At 47.0% G+C, this 18,883-nt stretch overlaps 1 protein-coding gene across 2 annotated transcripts in view; it reads right to left on the reverse strand.

The window, feature by feature from the left end:
• Positions 1 to 1,505: 1,505 nt before the first annotated feature.
• TMEM63B (transmembrane protein 63B) overlaps positions 1,506 to 18,883 on the reverse strand; it is a 39,503-nt gene continuing 22,125 nt past the window's right edge. For both annotated transcript variants that reach the window (XM_074310790.1, XM_074310789.1), the window contains exons 6-24: positions 17,878 to 17,915; positions 14,839 to 14,981; positions 14,566 to 14,617; positions 13,131 to 13,239; positions 12,503 to 12,573; positions 12,254 to 12,334; positions 11,697 to 11,820; positions 10,963 to 11,096; positions 10,540 to 10,677; positions 10,141 to 10,294; positions 9,100 to 9,206; positions 8,533 to 8,619; positions 8,211 to 8,276; positions 6,517 to 6,679; positions 5,661 to 5,766; positions 3,876 to 4,043; positions 3,369 to 3,484; positions 3,075 to 3,146; positions 1,506 to 2,427 (exon numbers count right to left, since the gene is read on the reverse strand). In XM_074310790.1, the coding sequence (XP_074166891.1) occupies positions 2,158 to 2,427; positions 3,075 to 3,146; positions 3,369 to 3,484; positions 3,876 to 4,043; positions 5,661 to 5,766; positions 6,517 to 6,679; positions 8,211 to 8,276; positions 8,533 to 8,619; positions 9,100 to 9,206; positions 10,141 to 10,294; positions 10,540 to 10,677; positions 10,963 to 11,096; positions 11,697 to 11,820; positions 12,254 to 12,334; positions 12,503 to 12,573; positions 13,131 to 13,239; positions 14,566 to 14,617; positions 14,839 to 14,981; positions 17,878 to 17,915 (2,199 nt within the window). In that variant the 3' untranslated portion in view covers positions 1,506 to 2,157. The remainder of the gene's footprint in view (positions 2,428 to 3,074; positions 3,147 to 3,368; positions 3,485 to 3,875; positions 4,044 to 5,660; positions 5,767 to 6,516; positions 6,680 to 8,210; positions 8,277 to 8,532; positions 8,620 to 9,099; positions 9,207 to 10,140; positions 10,295 to 10,539; positions 10,678 to 10,962; positions 11,097 to 11,696; positions 11,821 to 12,253; positions 12,335 to 12,502; positions 12,574 to 13,130; positions 13,240 to 14,565; positions 14,618 to 14,838; positions 14,982 to 17,877; positions 17,916 to 18,883) is intronic.

An 18,883-nucleotide genomic window follows, 5' to 3' on the forward strand; every position in this document is an offset into this window, starting at 1 on the left:
GGCTTCTTTTGCACAACAGCACTAGGCTAATGATGCTATTTGTTCGGATGGTCCTCATTTGGTCTGCAGCCCCGGCTCTTCACGTGACGTCTCCCATGGAAATGATCCGGCCATAACCTTCTTAAAACGTAGCTAGAAGACGCTGGAGCTGAGATCAGCAGGTTCTCTAGCCAGTGTGTGCGCGCGGAGGTAGGGGATGAGGGAGGGGAAAGAGAGGAAATGGGGGGGAAACCCCCCTGTGGTCTCCTCCCAGAATGTATTTGCGCGCGGTGCGTTGTGTTCCCGCGCGGAATCTGCGCTAGCCTGAGGCCCCGTAGCGCTCCATTCCGCGCCGCGCGGCTTTCTGGGAAAGATCCCGGAGGCGTTTGCCATGTCCGTCTCTAGCGGACTGAAGCGGGGCCAGACTTAAAGTCCGTTCTTCTCGGCTCCGGCCGAGACACAAACACCTTTGCCAGAAAGGGCTTGGGGAACGGGGTAAGGAGAAACTGAAAAGGGAGCGGACGAGGTTCCTTCCCCGCCCCCACCCCCTTTCTAAATTAGACGCCGTTAATTTCACTGCGGTCATAGCTTTATGCGGAGGCCCGGTTCTGGGAGAGATGGCTCCCTCAGCCTCTGCTCCGGTCTCACTGACCTCACCCATAGCCAAAATCACGTGCTAACTAACCGCTAATTTACCCTTCGGTGCTTGCTGTGTGGGAGGCTGTGCAGTGAGACCCACGCCTTTTACTGGACCACGTGACTAAACCTCGTGACCAGCGCAGCAGCTAACCTCCTAATAGGGATCTTCTCCTCCGTAACTAGTCGGGATGCTACCCCATCTCCACTCCCGGGGACACTTCCTAGTCATGCACCACAGCTTACCAAAGGCTAGCCCCATTGGTGGGGAATCACAAAAATAACTGACCTCTACGGACAGAATGGTAACATTTGTGAAGAGCCTGGGAAACTTCTTACTGAAAATGAACCCACGTTGCTCGGATGATGTTGGCTAATTTTGCCTTGGACATCTGCTGCCCCATACCCGGGCCCACTTGCAGCAATCGGGCTCATCCCCAGCGGCACGATGTGGCGCTCAGTCCCGGAGGGCCCAAGGAGCGGCGGCCGCTACTAATGACGACAACGCCGAGAAGTGGTGTAAAGGGCACAGAGGGGCAAGGAGGACTGGAGAAGACAGGGCTGCCAGGCAAGCGTGGTGGCTAGTCTCCGTGCTACAGCACCCGGTGAGCCACCACACTTGAAAAGATCCACTAGACTTGTAACACTTGATGGACCCTCAGAGAAAAGGACACACAGCAGAGGGATGGAGTCCAGGAATACCGGCAGCCACTCCCAGATTCCCGAAGCACTCAAGCCCAACTGAAGCCTGCCCTCTTAGGCTGGTGGCCTCCCCTCCAGTCCTTTGCTTTCTTTTACATAGAAGCCATAGGCAGGCAACTGGGAGAGTGCTGAGAGGTGTATGGATGGATTTAGGAACCATCTCCAGAGACAAGACATACAACCTAACCAGTTTTTCATTTTTATTTTAATGGAGAAAAAAAAAGTGCAAAACCCCATTTTCCAGTGTCAGCTGTGCCCCTTTCTCCCAACCCCCTCCCCCTCCCCGACTCCTTCCCCACTATCTGGGGGACAGATAGGCTCCACTTCCCACTTGGCCCCCCTCTCCTCTCATGCAACCCCCAAATGGGGTAGGTAAGGATAGAGGTGTCCCCAAAGCATAAAGGCCTGGTGGGGTATTGGGGGCTAAAAGGGTGTAAGTCCCATTGTCCACCTTGACCCCCACCAGATATCCAGTCAGTGGCCCCCCCATGGCTCTCATTAACTCCATTCTGGCCATTGCCCTGGGTGGGGAGGGGAAGGGCCCCTGGTTTTGGGGGGACATCCCCTTTGCCCTCCCCCTCTACTTTGCCCCGGGGCCAGCTCGGGGCGATTCTCCTTGGTTGGGCAGGGGAGGAGGGCTCTCAGGGGAGAGGCTGGCCTCCAAGGAGGGAGGCAGTGGGCAATATTCCCAAGGTTGAAATACCGTAATTAAAGCAGAGTGGGGGAAGGAAGAGGCTTTAAATCTAATAAATTATTAGCGTTTTAGTGTCCGTTGGGGATGGGGTGAGGGAAGAAGGGTCAAGAGCAGGGGCTGAGCCACCAGGGCCTCCCCCACCCCCTTTACTGGTGGATTTCATTCTCTATGAGGCTCTCCACATAGGATTGGAAATCTGTGTCTGAGAGCTCCTCCTGGGTTATCAGAGTCTCCTCATCATGCTCTAAGGATAATGGAGGCTCCTCCTTCATAGATCTGGAATTCACAGAGGCCCCAGATATCCCAGAGACCCCAGAGACTTCAGAGGTCCTAGAACCCCCAGACCCGCCAGAACCAGCAGAGTCTCCAGAATCCCTGTCTTCTTCTGAGTCCTGCAGCACCTGTGCAATGTACCTCTGTGGGGGGAGGGGGAAAAAAAAGAGAGTGAAAGGTAGTATGGAACTGGGGAAGGGAGACTAGGTGGAAGCAGTGGGATTGGATGGAGGGTCTCTGGGTGAAGCTATTTCCACAGTAAGGGTGAAGGTAGAGACCTTAGACATCATCTGACCCAACTACTTAATAAATGAGGAAAACGGTGGACTAGAGGAGTAATGCCTATGGTCACACAGTACTAATAGCAGGGTCAGCATTCGAAACCAAGTTCTCTGACTCTAATCAAAACAACAAGCATTTAATAAACCTTTACTACATGCCAGGCACTGTGTTAAGTGCTGGAGATACAAAGCAAAAGCAAAAGCAAAGCCACGCCCTGTCCTCAAGGAGCTCATGCTCTTGCCAGTACACTACAGTACCTTGGAGAATTCCTGCCATTTGTACATCTTTTTAAGGTTCCCAGAGTGTTTCCCTCAAAAACTTTGTGGTCCTTGGTGAGAGACGGAGTGGCAGCATCCTTCCTCCCTTGACTTGTGGAGGGAGGAATATGGAAAACTGCCATGAATCTCCTATTACCAACATGACATTGATTTTTCTCTCCTTGTGGGCACTTGGTAGGGGAGGGAAGGAGGGAAGACCATGATGGAGGGTGGGAAGAAGGAATACTCACTGCAGATTTGATGGAGGAGCGATTACCATTGATTCTGGAGTCAGTGACATCCCCTGTTTCGGTGTGATCAATCTAGGGAATGAAGGTTCAATTGTGAACAATGAGGAGAAACCATTGACCTCCAGAACTTTTTAGTCTCTTCTCTCCCCCTCCCTGGGAGTTCCAGTTGTTTTGTCCAACAAAGCCCAGAGAGCCTTCATTGTCACCTGGCTTCCCCAGCCATTTCCAAATTCCTTTGAGGCTTAACTTGTAGTTCCTAAGATGGATTTACCTGGATATCTTCTCCCATCTCACCTTGTAGTTATGAGCACTGAAATATTTGAAGTATCCAAAGCAGAGGTGACAGAGAGAGATGACAATGGTGATGATCAGGACCACGAACGTAAACATGGAAGTGGGGGCCAAGAACCCTGTGGGATTTGGAGAAATGAACGGGATTGGGGTGGGCAGGGATGTGGCTTCTCTGTTACAACTCTGATTTGTTTTCTCATTATTTCCCCATCCCTTTGCTCCTTTCTATATCCCTTAATCTCTTCCTGCAGTGTTTTCCCCACCTTTTCAATCCCATTCCACTCCATCCTCTTCTCCCATTATTTAACTCTCCCAGAACTTGGGAAAAGCTGTGCAAATTGAGTTACGGTATACTTCAACCCCAAAGGGCCCTAGGCTTTTTCCTCTCCTCTTTCCAACTGGCTTAGACAAGTCCATGGACATTACTTAGCTTCCCAACTTTAATGTCTCAAGACTTCCCCCTACCTCTGCCCACCCTGGTCACCCCATTTCTCCCCAGGCCTCCCTCACCAGCACGCAAGATAGAGAAGAAGAGGAGCCAGAAGAGACAGAGGATGGGTGCCGCCACCACCTGGGTCACTGCCCCAGCATGGATCTTCTTGTCCAGTTTGGCCGGCAGGTATGCATAGTATAGGTTGTATCTGTCCACCAGGTGCTTCAGCAGCATGTACATGAGCCCTAGGGGGACAGTTAGGCCAGTGCCCTGACCTCTGACCTTTAAACAACCCTCCCACCCTTCCCCATTGCAAGTCACAGCCCAACAGGGCAATAACTTATCAATCACTGATCCAATAAAAGCAGTTTACTTTGTAATGATTAATTTGGAATTACCCCTTTTCTGCCTCCCTCCCTCCCTCCGAAATTCTATCATGTGGTCTATTCCTTTAAGGATAGGGGCTTTTAGCCTGAGGTCTGTGAACTTTTTGCTATTGTTGCTGAAATATTCTGAAAACTATATTTCAATATAATTGGTTCTCTGATTCTGAAAATGGGGCCCATTAGCCTTCATTAGATTACCAAAGGGGTTCATGACACAAAAAATGTTAAGAACTACTAATCTGGAAATTGAGCTACTTCTTTAGAATGTAAATGACTTCTAGGTAGTTGGCCAGCTCCTTAACTTGATCAATCATTCACATTTAGTATGAATCAACTTATATGATGAGTCTTCTTCCTTGGCGAAACACAAGTAAGTGCCTTGAAGGTCTAGGAGTTCTAGGTAAAAGGATGGGAAGGGACTAGAGGACAAATGCCTAGGGAGAAGAGAGACTCCAGAAAAGGGACTGGGGTAGGTTAAAGAGAAAGGTGTCTGGGGGAGGGCTAAAAGGCTAGGCCAATTAAGACAAACCATTTTTCAGTTGGGTTTGTCCATGGGCCCCTGGGAAAACTGCAATCCGTATTGCTGGGCTATTTAAGCTGCAATCCATATTGCTGGGCTATTTGCATAACAGCTCAAGGTAAGGGTTTTTTGGGTGACAGTAGGCAGAAGGAAACCAATGATGAGCAAACATTATTCGTGTCTGGCAGTTTACAGCAAATTAAGCAAAGTGTGACAATCACATGCCCTTTGCTAGTTTATCTCCATAATAGGGGAACTAATCAGCAAAAATATCTTCGTACCTTGAGGGGTGTTTTGTCATTAACTATATGCATTCATCCCAAGGATCATCAGAGATCTCCATAAATATTGTCTTTGAGGTGGCCAAGTCCCTGGTTTATCCCAAGGGCTGGCTAGCCCAGCCTACCTATAGCAGACATCTCAGGAACAGTCTTCCTCTAGGCTTTCACTTCAGCATCATGACTTGCCTTCCCTGCACTGGTGTTCCCCAGTGCTTCCCCACTAACTCAAAGGTTCCTCTCTTGGTTCTGAGGGCTCTTTTAAATGTGCCTAAATGTGTATTTGTGTGCACACACATGTGTGTGCATGGATAGATGGAATGTGAGTGCATCTGTGAACGTGCCTAAATATTTGCGGGTTTGAGCACTTCAGAGTCTCTGATTTTTTCCCATTGTCCTCCGTCCTCCCTCCTCCCTCCTTTTTTGCCTGGAGCCTGCAAGGGGCAGACCTGGGTTGGGCTGTTCTCTCACCCCACCCACAGGCCAGGTCCCAGACTGAGGCAGAGACCGGGTGGGAGGATCCAGGGGCTCTGTCCTCCCAGCCCAGGGCTCTGTCCACTCGGGGCCAGGCCTGGCCTAACCCTTATAGCCCGGCGTAATGTTTCCCAGGTCGAGGAGTAGCCCTAGCTAGGGAAGTCCCCCTCAGCAGGGCCCAAGTCCCGGCGCGGCGCTGCCTACCGAAGGGTACGATGATGGGGCAGGTGATGCTGTAGGTCATGACCACCGTGAAGACGCACATCATCCAGGCATAGGCCGCGCCAAACTGGAACTCGTAGGCCTGGTGCTGGGGGGGAGATGGGGCAGGGGTAGGGGAGTGGGTGGCTCAGAGACTTCTGGGGACCCAAGAGGCAGGGAAACAGGACAGGGATGAAGAGCTGGGAGACCAGGTGATAGGAGCAGAGCAGGGGAGATGATGTACACATGGTGAGGCAAGATGAATGGAGCAGGGAAGTAGGGAAGATAAGAATGTAGGGGAAGGGGAAGGAATGAGGAAGATGTTACGGACAAGGGATAAGGTGATAGGGAATGAAGGAAGATGAATGACTGGAAAGGGAAATGGAAAGGGTGACCGAAGATAAAGAAGAATGGAGGGCAAGAGAAGGAATGAGACAGATGAAAAAGGATGTAGAGGGAAGGAAGGATAGATAATGGGGAGATGGGAAGAGAGGACAAATGGAAAGACAGAGAGTAGAAGACAGAGGGAGAAGGGGTCGAGGAGACAGAGTAGCTGGGGACGTGTGTGCATGGGTGGTTGCGTGAAGAAGTCAGAGGACAAAAGCATGAGAAGGAAAGACAAGCTACCTAGGTTTACCTCCTTAGAAAAAGGATGAAGTGTCCCCTTGTGGGATTAAGAGCAGATGGCTGCCAGTCCTGTTCCGTTTCCCCACTCCCAACCTTGTCTGTTTCTGTCCTTCCCAATGCCCTCCCTTAAGCCCCTCCTCTCCCCCTGACATCTTTTCCCCCTGCTCTGCTTTCCCACCAAGTACCCAGAACCAAGGGCCTGAGATATTTACGGGGGAGGCCCTCACCATACCCGCTTGACGTTGCGCCTTTCGGCGGCGGAGTGAGCGAGGAAGAGGCGGATCATGTATAAGAGCAGCCCTGGGATTCGCAGCAGGTCCATGGCATTGCCGATGAAAGCCGAGGCAATGACGTAGTTGACAAAGAAGGCGCCGTTGTCCGGCAGGAACACACACCTGTGGGCACCATTGGTGCTCCACTACCATGCCCAATGGTGAAGGGCACTACGAGGTTCAGCCCCCAATCCACATACTCACTGGCCCCTCCCATCCCAGCCCTCAGGAGTTCTCTCTGGGCCTCCCTCCCACTGTGCACCTCTGTGTACTCTACCCCATATGGGGCCCTGTCCACCCTGAGAGAAGACCCATGTAGTCCTACTGTGGGGATCTGATTAGCATCAGCCCATCTAGCTCCAAAGGAAAACTAACAATTCAAAGATAGTCAGTGCCCCAGAGACTGCGGTTTGGCTTCTCCCACATCCAAGAGTACATCCCAGATGACTAAGTCTCATGCACATGTCATCCACAGGACCCCCTAATGTCCCAAAAGATGGTCCCAAAGCATGTCACCTTTCACCTCACCATAAAAAACTACCCAGAAAGGCTGTTGATGGAGACAACGTGTTCCCAAGGATAATATACCCATAGAGATCTCCCTAGAATGTACTCCACAGACATTCCAAAACATGTTCCTTTGAGCACATTCCCACAAGCACCTTGCCCACTGAGAGCACCAAGGAATGTGGACAACGGACACACCAGAGTGTGTGATCCTATAACCATGGCAGAGATGCCCACACAGACATCCAGGGGGGCCTCAAAAATTGCCATGAGTGTTTCCCACAGATGGTTCACACCAACAGTTGAGAGTACGTTCCCAGGAAGGCCCTCAGACACTCCTGAAGCAGGTGTTCCTACAGCTACAGCTCAGCGTGGGTTTCAGACTCTCAGGACAAGATCACTAGAGTATAGGTCCCCAGACACCTAGAAAGTACCCTCGGGAAGACCACCACATCAACATACCAGAGCATGTTCCTAGACCTCCTTACCCATAGAAACCACCTGATAATGTACTGTCAGAGATACCCCTACATATGCCAAAGTTTGCCTCTTCTATATTTTCCCACCTTTAATGCATAATAAATATTTATTAATTATCTCTCCCACTGACACTAACAGAATATGAACTCTCAGTCTAATTAGACCATATACCTCTTGCCCAGTGCGTGTATTCTCAGTGTGAAAGTGTCTTCTAGAGCATGTGTCCCTACAGACAGACACCTCAATGTGGATCTCAGACTTCCAGAGCATGACTGCCCTCTTGACCCCAAGATAACCTATACATAGGGATTACTAGAATACATGTTCCTATAGACACTCCAGAGCTTGTAAACAGGGATACTCTGAGAATGCATACCTGTTTGGGGGCAATCTCTGCATTACCATTGTCGGCAACCCATCCATCCCCTTTTCTGATCTAGCCATCCTAAAGTAGACAATAAAATCTATCCCCATAGCTATAGACATATCAGCCACAAAGACCCACAGAAAGTGTGTCCCAGGAACCCCACAATGAGCAGTAGAGCCTACCCCCTTGCTGATGCTACTTCCCTATCCCCATGGGAGGCTGTCTACCTATCATCCCCTCCACCTTTGCTGTCACTTAGATGTCCCCCCATCACTCCTGTGAGTTCCCCTGGTCACTCACTCAAACCGAATAGCCCCTTCAGCCAAGAACTTCTTGTCGAAGAGCCAGCGGAAAAAGAAGTCCAAGCTGCAGGGAGGATGAGGGGGAATGATACTGGTGAGGGCCAGTCCAGACCACTTCCCCATTCCCTTTCCTTCACAACTCCCAGGGATAAGTTTTTCTATCTTGTTCCCTTCCCCTCTGAAAGAGCTCTACCCCAGGGAGGTAAGAGATCCAGGAAGCAGGTGCCCAGTCTCCCTTTGCCTCCTCATTAGGGAGAAGCAGGGAAGGGAAAGTGAGGAGAGGGAGCTTCTCCCACCCCCCACTGAGTCCCACATCCTACCTGGTCAGGCCCAGAGAGGGCAGCAGCAGGACCATGAAGATCAGGAAGGTATAGCATTTGTGCATGGTTGTTCTGTTTTCTCCAGAGCTGGGGTGGGAGAGGAGAAAGTCATCATCTTGGTCATCATTATCATCATCAGTCTGGGACAACAATGCCCACCTACCTCTCCATTCTTTTCAAAGGACTGGAAATAGTACTAGGGAGGACCTAGAAATACTCTCCTTCTCAGTTCCCAAGCCCTTCCCTGATGCCCTAGTTCTTCCCTCTTTACTCAAAGAATCTTACATTTATTTATGTCTGTATCCATCTCCATCCTCTACCCCTATTAGGAGAATCTAAACTTCTGGAGGACAGAGATTTTTTTTTTTTAAATCTCAGGATAACCTCACTCATGGGCAGCAGTAAATTGAAGTAAAAGAAAGAAGAGAAATGATTTGCTTAAGCTGTCCAAGAGAAGTGGAATATGTGGGATCTGAAATCAGAGAGGGCTCCTCAACTGAGCCACATGGCCTTCTCTCCAGGGGAGCACAAGCTGAGATGAGATGGAGCTGATCCTGGGTGTCTCACCGTGTCCAGTGACTCTCTAGGAAGGTAGAGTAGTAGACGATGGTCGGCAGCAGGGCTGAGAAGCACCACAGCAGCAAAGTGGGGAAGAATTGGGTGATGATAGGGTTCTGCAGGAAAGACAAGGGAAAGAGGGGATGCCATCATGAAGCTTGGAGTCATCCATCCTGGCCTGCTCCACTGTCTCCATTCACCCTTCTCCTATTTCCCATTCTGGGGAATTCTGGGAATTCCATTGCAAGATCACATGCTAGTATGAGCAAGGAACCTGTGGAATACTAAAGATGTGAGAGGATCTTGAAGATTACTTCATCCAGACTGTGGTCTTAAGAAAAGTGACTTGCTCCCCATCACACAGCCAATTAGCAGCAGCAATAGGATTAAAATGCAGGCCAGCCAATTCCCCAGTCCAGCCTATGAACACACATGGGTGAGTGAATGTACGTAGTTGGCTCTCAGGAGAATATCCCCTAGGCCTGATAGGAAAGAAAGAGGAAGAAAGGCACCAGAGAGAGGGCGCAGATAGCAAAAACAAAGCTGAGGAGGGAACATATCATCAGCTCTCATTGTACAGAGAGCTGGAGAGGTTCATATGTCTTTAGTGGCAGGGCTGAGGTGTTTTCATGGCAGGGATGAAGGAAGAAATAGCTTACTAATTTAAAAAGTTAACTTTTTTTAGTTAAGACTTTGAAAACAAGCACATAATCTATTTTCCTTAGTTCACAGTACTGTCTATAGTAAGTACTTAATAGATGCTTGATTTTGAAAGTATGTGTAACTCTTTGAGGGTGTTCCAGAAAGAAAATCATGTAGTTGATGTCTCAGAAAGACATTTTTACTCTAGCTAGACAAGAGGACTATAGGATTTAGAAATGGAAAACATCTTGTAGATCATTTAATGCAACTCACTCATTTTAAAGATGAAGAATCCAAGAATAGATATTGTATGGAGAGGGGAATAGAGGCAGCAAGCGGGAGTTAGTGTTGCGTGCTAGCTTCTATGTGTGCTGACAAAGGACTGATATTGGGGAAAAGGAGCCTCACATTGAGAAATTCCACAGGCTTGGTGACATTGAACTTGTCCATCGTGGTGATGATGATGGCAGGAGTGGTGAGGAAAAACAGGAGGATGAAGAGCACCACGTTGATAATCAGGCATCGAAACCACCAGGTAAAGCCACGGATGGAGAGATTTTCCCTGTATGTGTAGTGGACATGAAGGGAAAGAATATCATCTCCCAGTCTACTCTTTTCAGGACCACCCACTCCCCTCTCAGGAGTCAGTCCTCTCAGCTTTCTTGCCCTATTGTTCCACATTTAACTGGGAGTGAGAGTGGGGTCTCACTTCACAGATTCCAGATATCCTGCCCTCCTTATCCTCAGCCTTCTCTGACCCTGCTTCTTTAGCATTCCCATACATACAACCAAACTTTCTCCTCTCACCAGTAGATGTTCTGAGGATCAGGGGCAAAAGAAACTGTCCAGTTGGTGATGTTCAGGGAATCACTGCAAGATGAGCTTCGGGGTTCCCCCTGACATGTACAGCCTTGCCAATTACACGCATTAAAGTCCTTTAGGATACTGTGGAGGGGGAAAGGTAGCTAGAATATATGATTTAGGATAGGGGAGATGACATTGGAAAAAAAGGATACTGGTCACTGAGAGAAAAGGAGAGAAAAGATCAAGGGGGGGCAAGACAGAGCTAGAGGGCACTGGAAGAGAGACCTTAAGAATGCATACTTTGTATATGGGATGGTGTCTTTAGAAAATGCACTTGGTAGTCAGAAGTTCTGGCAAGGTGATGGGGTGAGGGACTGGTGGTAGGGTTTAGGGACGTTTGAGGGGTAGGCTGTCCCCTGAACTTACAGGGCAGCGATGCTCTCATTGTGGAAGGTTACAAAGGCCATGCCCAGTGGCTTCTGGTTCACCTTCTCCTGCTCCTGCTTATATTCTTCTTTCAGCTTCTGTTCCAACTGTGTGTAGTACTGGATGGCCTCCACCTGTAGGAGGGAGAAGGGGTAAGGAGCTGAGAGAGAGAAGCTCAAGGTTTTGGGGAAAATAGGCATAAACCAGGAAAGATGGACATTTTTAGTGTAAGTGGGATGAAGATAGGAGGAACCTTGGGGAAAGAGGGGTCCCTTTTCACACAAAATAACCCTCTGTGACAGGCACTACAAGTAGAATTACTTTACAGATTAGGCAACAGGCTCAGAGATGTCAAGTAGCACTATCTCTTATCCCTCTCCTGTGCTGAGTCTTTTGGATGCCACAAGGAAGGGAAGGCTATTGGAGCACACAGGGGTGGTTATGTCTGTAGTCTTCTGTTGGCATTAATGGGCATGAGCCTCTCTTGGGGGGTGAGAGGATGTGCACATGTGCATGCATTTATATCCCATATTTCCAGCTCATTTCATAGATATTTTGGTATTTCTCTAAAGCTGGGTTTTCAGTAGTCAGTCCAGACCTCTGTATAGGTACTTGTATATAGCCTCTTAGTGTTTCATCTAGTGTACCTTCCTGCTTCTCTTTTCCTTCAGGGCTATTCTGGGGAGCCCCCTGCCCAGCTGCCAGATACTTCCCACTGCCTGTCCTCCCCCTACCTCTTCACAGCCTCGAACAGCACAGCAGCAAAGATGCCCACAAGGCTTGGGGTTGATCATAGTGGGGACGTTCTCTCTGGCCCGCAGATTACTGAAGTATATCCTTCCTCGCTCCGCCTCCTTCCTGTGGGACCGAAGGGGACAAGAACACCCATCAATAGTGAGGCAAAATGGGGGCAGCACCCTAACTTTTCACTTTGCTAATACTTCTCAACCTTGAGGGATTTTTGTCTAGTCTATGTGTGGGAGAGCTCAGTTGGCTCTGAAGGTGGAGACCTTGTGAAGTCCTCTTCTCTATGTACCTGCCTGAGGACAGAATTACACAGACAGACAGAGAGGAAGGGACCATATTTTCTTCTGTAGAGCCCTCCAAGAAAGGAGACAATCATGGTCCTTATCTCTCTATGAGTCAAATCTCAAAGTCCTCCCTAAAATCTAGCCAGAGTTCTTCAACCTATCCCCAAAGCTTGTTTTCTTCTAAGATGTTTTACCATCAGAAGGGACAGGAAAATGGAATAATCCCTTTTCCTACGACTCTCCCTCAGAGAACCACTCACCTCTGATCTTCCAGGGACATCAATTTTGCGACATTGTAGCAAGGCCGGGCTTCAAGCACGGTGCAGTTGGGGTACGCCTCCCTATGACATAATCCTCCATTAGCAACTCTGAGGGAAAAAGCCCCTCCTCCTTTGTGCCCAACATGTCTCTCCCCCTCCTCCTTGCCCCACACTGGCACTCGGCCTCCAGAGGTAGGAAGGGCAGGCAAGGACCCAGCTGGTGCAGGCAGTGCAGGAGGGCCAACTCACTCAAAGTGCTTCTTGATATTTTCTGACTCTGCATACTTGGAAATGCCATTGATGAAGAGGGTGCGCTTCACCTGAAAGGGAAAAGAGATGTGGAAGAAGATGGTTCACTTTGCTAGATCTTAACAGTTCCAAGGGTGGCAGAGTACTCTAAGTAGAGGTATACAGAGTCTGGATGGGACCCGAGGCCAAAGAAGGTCCCAAAAAACAGTGTATGGTGGTGGGATAGGTGGTACTAGGGGACCATAATAAAGAGGGTGGGCTTTGAAGACTAAGGATATTAAGTATAGACCTCATTTCACAAGAGTTGTCATGAAGAGATGGCATTTGTTGAAGTGGAGATGGGGAAAGAAGATAGGAAGGTGGGGTAAGAAAAAAGAACATTAAAGAGGAAGAAGATGCTGCAGATTTGGGAGGGAGCAGAAGATGAAGGGAGGAACACAGGGGGAAAAGATGAAGATAGGAAAAAGGGAAAGACCAAAAGGAAGATGAGGAAAGAGGAAGTAGGATTACAGATAAAGAATGAAGGAAATGGATGGTGTGGATTTGAGACTAGGGAACAGGAGCTGAGCATCAAGTGATGCTCTTAGTATCAGGCACTTAATATGGGGGTGACATAATTTCTGCTTACCATGTCATCTTCTTTATAGCGCATTTTAGAGGTATGTCTTCGCATGGTATACACAGTGAGTAGTAGGTACAGGAAGGCGAACGAGGTGTGCAGCCATAGCAGGTTGTTACTGCAAAAGAACAGGGCTTTGAAGGAGAACATATCTAGCTGGGAGCAAATGCTCTGTTTTCGTAGCATTAATCTCTAACCCGGTCTAACATTAAATAATTCACTTTGGGATCTCTACATTTCTGACCCACTCAAAAAGTTTATAAGTTGACTCTCTTTCTCCTCTAACCAAATCTCAGACTCTAAATTCACTGTCTAAAAGGTCCATCACCCTATATCTGCCTATTGCAGTGGTCTTCTAGCTGGGCTCCATATCTCAAATGTCTTGCTGCTTTGGTCCTTCCTTCACTCCACTATCAAAATGAACTTCCTCAAGTTCAGGTTTGACCATGTTACTCTCCTATTTAATAAACTCCAGTGATTCCCTCAGGAGCACCTGCAGAATCATATATAAAACTCTGGCTTTAAAGTCTTTCCTATTTTTCCAGTTATTCTCCTGTGTCCTCAATGAGTCAGTGTATTGGCCTCCTGCCTCCTTTCTCACTGCACTACATCTACTGGCTCTGAGCATTTTCTCTGGGCTGGCCCCAGACCTGGAATTCTTTCTTTCAAGTTTCAACTTAAATCCCACCTTCTGCAGGAAGTCTTTCCAAAACCCTTTCAGTGCCTTTCTTCAAGACTATCTCTGTTTTATTCAGTCCATATCTTGTGTCTCTTAGTAGACCGTGAATCCCTTGAGAGCAAGGATTGTTTGATTTTCTTTGAATCTCTAGTGCTCAGCAATGTGCTTGGTACACAGCAGGTACTTAATAAAATGCTTATTCACTTGACATCTCCTAAAAAGCAGTCTGATGTAGTAAAGGTTCCCAGAGTGAGGAATCAAGAAACTTGGAGGCTAGGGGCCTGACTTCACCACTTACTGGCTGTAGGACCTTGAACAAAATCTCTTTACTTACCTCCATCACAGTTATTTTTTTAAAAATGGGGAAAATCTTTGTACTATGTATCTTACAGGCTTGTGTATCTGGCGAACTCCCTTCACTCCAGAGCCCAAAGCCTTCCTGCTAGTGACATATTCCAGGTTAAGTGTTCTCTTCCGATGTGGTTTAAGGCTATCTCCTCTTTTTAGAGGACTCTCCCGCCCCATAGTTCTCTACCCTTGCTCCATTCCCCACTCTTGTTCCCAACCTCTTCTATTTACTAAGCAAGCCTAACTTTCTCTTGCTGCCCTATTATGTCCGACTCCCATCCATTCATCTCCTTACCCTCTTATCCATGCTCATGGTTGTCTAAGTTCTTCTCTATCCTCCATGTTACACTGCCCTTTTCTCTTTTCCCCTCCAGCTTCACACTAGTGTATATCTTTTCTTGTTTCCCACATCCTTACCTTGAGTCTAGGTTGGCAATGGTAGTTCTCCCAAAGCTGTAGGGGTTGTTTTCTTGGGGTAAAGGGAGAGAGAGAAGAGGGACAAGAAGCTGTGAGCATCAGGAACTAGCCCATCTCCTGCTGCCCAGTGCTTAGCACATAGTAAGAGTTTAATAAACATTTTTAAAAATTCATTCACCATTCATTCATTCACTCAAGTCATTTCCCTTCCCTTCCCCCCCACCAGCAGGTTCCTTGAGAAATTGATAGGAAGCACACCTTCCCCCTACTGACCAAGCAGGTTCCCTGAGAAGTTGACAGGAAGCACAATGCCCACGGAGAGAACACCTGCGACCGCAAGCAGCCCAATGATGTGCCGCTGGAATGTCAGGTAGTGAACTGCATCAGCCCCACACTTGTCCAAGATCTCTTCATCTCTGGGGAGCAGGATTGGAAAGGATAGGCAAGCAGAAGATGGGAAAGGACATGGAATCAGAATCAATGGAGGAGGAAAGGGCAATCACCATTCCCTTCTCTTAACTTCTGACCTTCACATCTGTATTTTTTCAACTTCCAAACTAGGAAATATAATCCCCTTGGCTTCTCCTCTCTCTGCAAAGGGATGCGAAATGGAAGGAAGGTTTGTTTGTGCATATTGAAAAGAAACTATAGAGGAGGATGGGAAAAAAAAAAGTGAGAACAGAAAATGAGGAAGGATGAATAAGAAAAAAGAGGTGAGAATGCTGAAGGGAAGAAAGAGATATATGTTGATGTCACCTCAAATACTCTGGTCTTTTAGTTGATCAACTCCTGCAACTCCCGTGATCTGTATCTTCTTCATTTAACCTCAACTAACCACAAAGATCAGATTTTACTTCTCTTCATTGCTCAAATTGCACCACTTCTGTATAATAATTTCCCATCCTTTTATCTCACGCTTGCTAAAACTCTTTGTTCTTTGTCCTCATTTAGGCCTCTAGTCCTTCTACACAAACCTCATTCAGTGAATGCCACTAGTCTCACTTTCCTCTCTTCATTCATGATCCTACAGTTGACCACTACAGTTAAATACTTTTCTCCTTGCCTCCTTTTTCTATCACTGCTCACACTTTGCCAAAGTGCAGACTGTATTTCCTTTTACCACAGAAGCCTCCTCTGATCTACCATATGAGGTTTATGTGGACCCTCACTATTGCATAGCAATTCTTTCTTATTTATTATATTGCTTGTAGTGACTGTTTCAAATAACTGCTTCTTTCTGTAAACTTCAGGCCATTCCTTCCCCCTCACTTCCTTCCTCCTCCTCTGTGAAGGGCCTTGCCTCCTACATAACTGAGAAAATCAAGACTATCACTCACTTTGTCTCACTATTCCTGCTTCTCTGTTTCTTTAGTTTAGCCTCCTTTGGTGCTCTGGTCAAGCCCTCTAATTACTCTTGATTACCTTTCCTCTAGTCTCTGTCTTCTCAAGGTCACAGACAAATGCTGGGGAAGAATCATCTGCTCTGCCTGCCTTCCTTCTTTGGTTACCACAACACTGCTCCCTTCTGGCTCTCCTCCTTTATGTCTGACTTCTCCTTTCCAGTATTTGCTAAATGAATGATGAGTTCTTTGCTAGGATCATCATCCATGTCCCACCCTATAGGTGTGAATGTCTTCAAAGGCTGGGCTCTATTCTCTTCTTTTTTATACATTTTTATATATATATATATAAAATGTTCAAGTGACTCGTAAATGCCAACCCCAATATCTATCTTTATCTATCTATCTATCTATCTATCTATCTATCTATCTATCTATCTATCTATCTACATATATATTTGGGGAACTCGTAAATGCCAACCCCAATATCTATCTTTATCTATCTATATACATATATATTTGGGGAACCACCTGGGTACAGGTAATAATTGGTACTATATATTTTATACATTGCATATTATATAGCCTCATTTTATATTATTATACTTCTTCCTCTGTGTTACCTATTCCAGCCCATAGTGGGCTCCCAGCTGGTTCCTCAGGGGCTTAATATAATCTGCTCTGTCCCCAACTTGCATAATTCTTCTCTTCCTTCAAAGTGAATTCAGGTATCCTCCTCCCTTGTGAAGTCTTTCCTGACCCTTCCAGTTGAAAGTATTAAAAAAATTTTTCCCCTAGAATATATCACTTGGTTTTGTTTTCTATTTCAGTGTTATTACACATGTCTTGTGTGTGTTTTTGGCAGGGAGTATCACCTCTGTATGATCACCAGGCATAGCTTGAATACAGCAGATTAAGCAAGAAGTGGGGATAATGGGAGTGGAATGGGAAGAAAATAGAGGCAAGCAAAGAGGAGGAACTTAGAGGGAAGGAGGCAAAGAAGACAGAATTTAAATAGGAATGGGATAAGGAAGAGAAGGTACTGGTGGTGGATCAATGGTACCTTGGAGTGTCAGAAAGGCTGAGTTCTGATAAGGGGTTCTGTCCTTCTGCCTAAGGGATTGGTTGGGGAGCCAGCTAACCTCAAGAAGAAAGCATTCAATATTGCCTGAATGCTTATTTTTTTTCTCTGTATCCTTGATTCTGTCATTGAATTTGTCTGCTTCGTGGATGCATGCTGCTGCCAGCTGATGGCTTCCTCCAGCCAGCTAAAGGCTTATTCCTACCAGAAGAAGGACTGGTCCTGTCTCCTGGGGTCTTGCCCCTACCTCTTGAAGTCACTCCTTACTATTGGTTAGCAACTCCTGCCAATTGGGTACTGACACCTTCCTGTCATGTACCACCTTCTGCTGGGGGGACAGTGTCTTCCAGCACACTAATCCCTGACAGTTGGGCAGTAGTTTCTTCCTACTGTGCACTGGCCTATGCCAGCTGGACAATAGGTCCTCCCTGATGAGAGGCAAGTGTTGTCTACTGAGCAGCTCCTTTGTGTTTCTGGGTAGCTGCTCTTGCCTGTTGGGTGGCTGCTCCTGCCTGTTGGGTAGGTTCTTTGCGCTTCTGGATAGCTGTTTCTGCCTCCTGGGCACTTGCTCTTGCCTGCTGTATACTTGATCCTGCCTGCTGGGCACTTGCTCTTGCACGTTGTATACTTGCTCCTTCCTGTTGATAAATAGGGAACTGTTCTACTTAACTGCCCTACCATTTTGGCCAGCCACACCTGGTGGGTGGGAGGGAGATGAGCCACTGATGATACTAGACAGGGATAAAGGTAATTCCTATCTTAGATGAGATCCCAGTGAATTCTAGGAAGGATCAAGCCAGAATCCTCAAAGGCTCTAGCTCTGACACTATGGACATTGACTGAGGACTGTGAGATGAGAGTTTGGGGAGCCTGAGGCTCCATTATACTTACTTTATCCTGAAGATTGCTGTCAGCCAGGAGCAGAAACCCTGTTTGGGGGAGAGGAAGGGACAGAACAAAAGAGATATGTCACCTGGAGTTGGTTCCCTACCAATCTGTAAAACAATACTGGCTCTTCCCTGGACCTTTCTTGCTTTCTGCTCCTTCCCTCCTGTACCTTCTATTCCATTTACTTTTACCAAGGGACTTCATTATCTTGACATTAGGTTCTACCTAAGGCATTCCTTAGTCTTTCTGATACCACAATTTTCAGCTTTGCTCTTCTAGCAAAAAAGGCTATGGAGGAAAAAAAAAAATCAAAATTCTCTCTGGTATCTGTTTTCTAGAAAGACTCAATAGAGGAATGGCTGGACTATAATGGAGATTTATTTTCAAAACCCATGTTCCATCTATGCTCTTCTCCTTCCAATTTCCCACAATTCGGATCTTGTTTCATTGTTCTTCATTATTTTCATCCTTTTCACTAGCTCCATCCTTAATGCCTACAAACATATTCAGTTTCTCTGTAAAAAACTCCCACAAAAACCCCAACCTCCCCACACCTTCCCTTGGTACTACCATACCTATGAACCTCTTTTCTTCACTGCTGAGCCATAAAGAATGGGCTACACTTGGAATACCCACTTCCTCCTCTACAATTTGGCTTCTGCTATTACAACTGTATTGAAACTTTTGTCGCAAGAGTCTCATACTGAATTCTTAATCACCAAAATCAATGGCCTTTTCTCATTTCATATTCTCCTGCATATTTCTGTAGCTTGTGATACAGCTGAATATCCCTTCCTTCTGGATATTCTTTCCTTCAGTTCTTCAATCTCTTTGATATAACCTTCTGTCTGCTCTCTTATTCTTTTAATGTAGCCATTCTCCAAAGTCTTGGTCTTGTCTCTCTCCTTTCTTCTCTTAGCCATTTTATATAATCCCACAGATTTATCTCTAAATAAATAATCCTCTGGTCTATTAAACTAAATCTTAATATATCTGAATACTCAAGAAC

Source organism: Sminthopsis crassicaudata, chromosome 4 (assembly GCF_048593235.1).
Source record: "Sminthopsis crassicaudata isolate SCR6 chromosome 4, ASM4859323v1, whole genome shotgun sequence".
Lineage (NCBI taxonomy): Eukaryota > Metazoa > Chordata > Mammalia > Dasyuromorphia > Dasyuridae > Sminthopsis > Sminthopsis crassicaudata.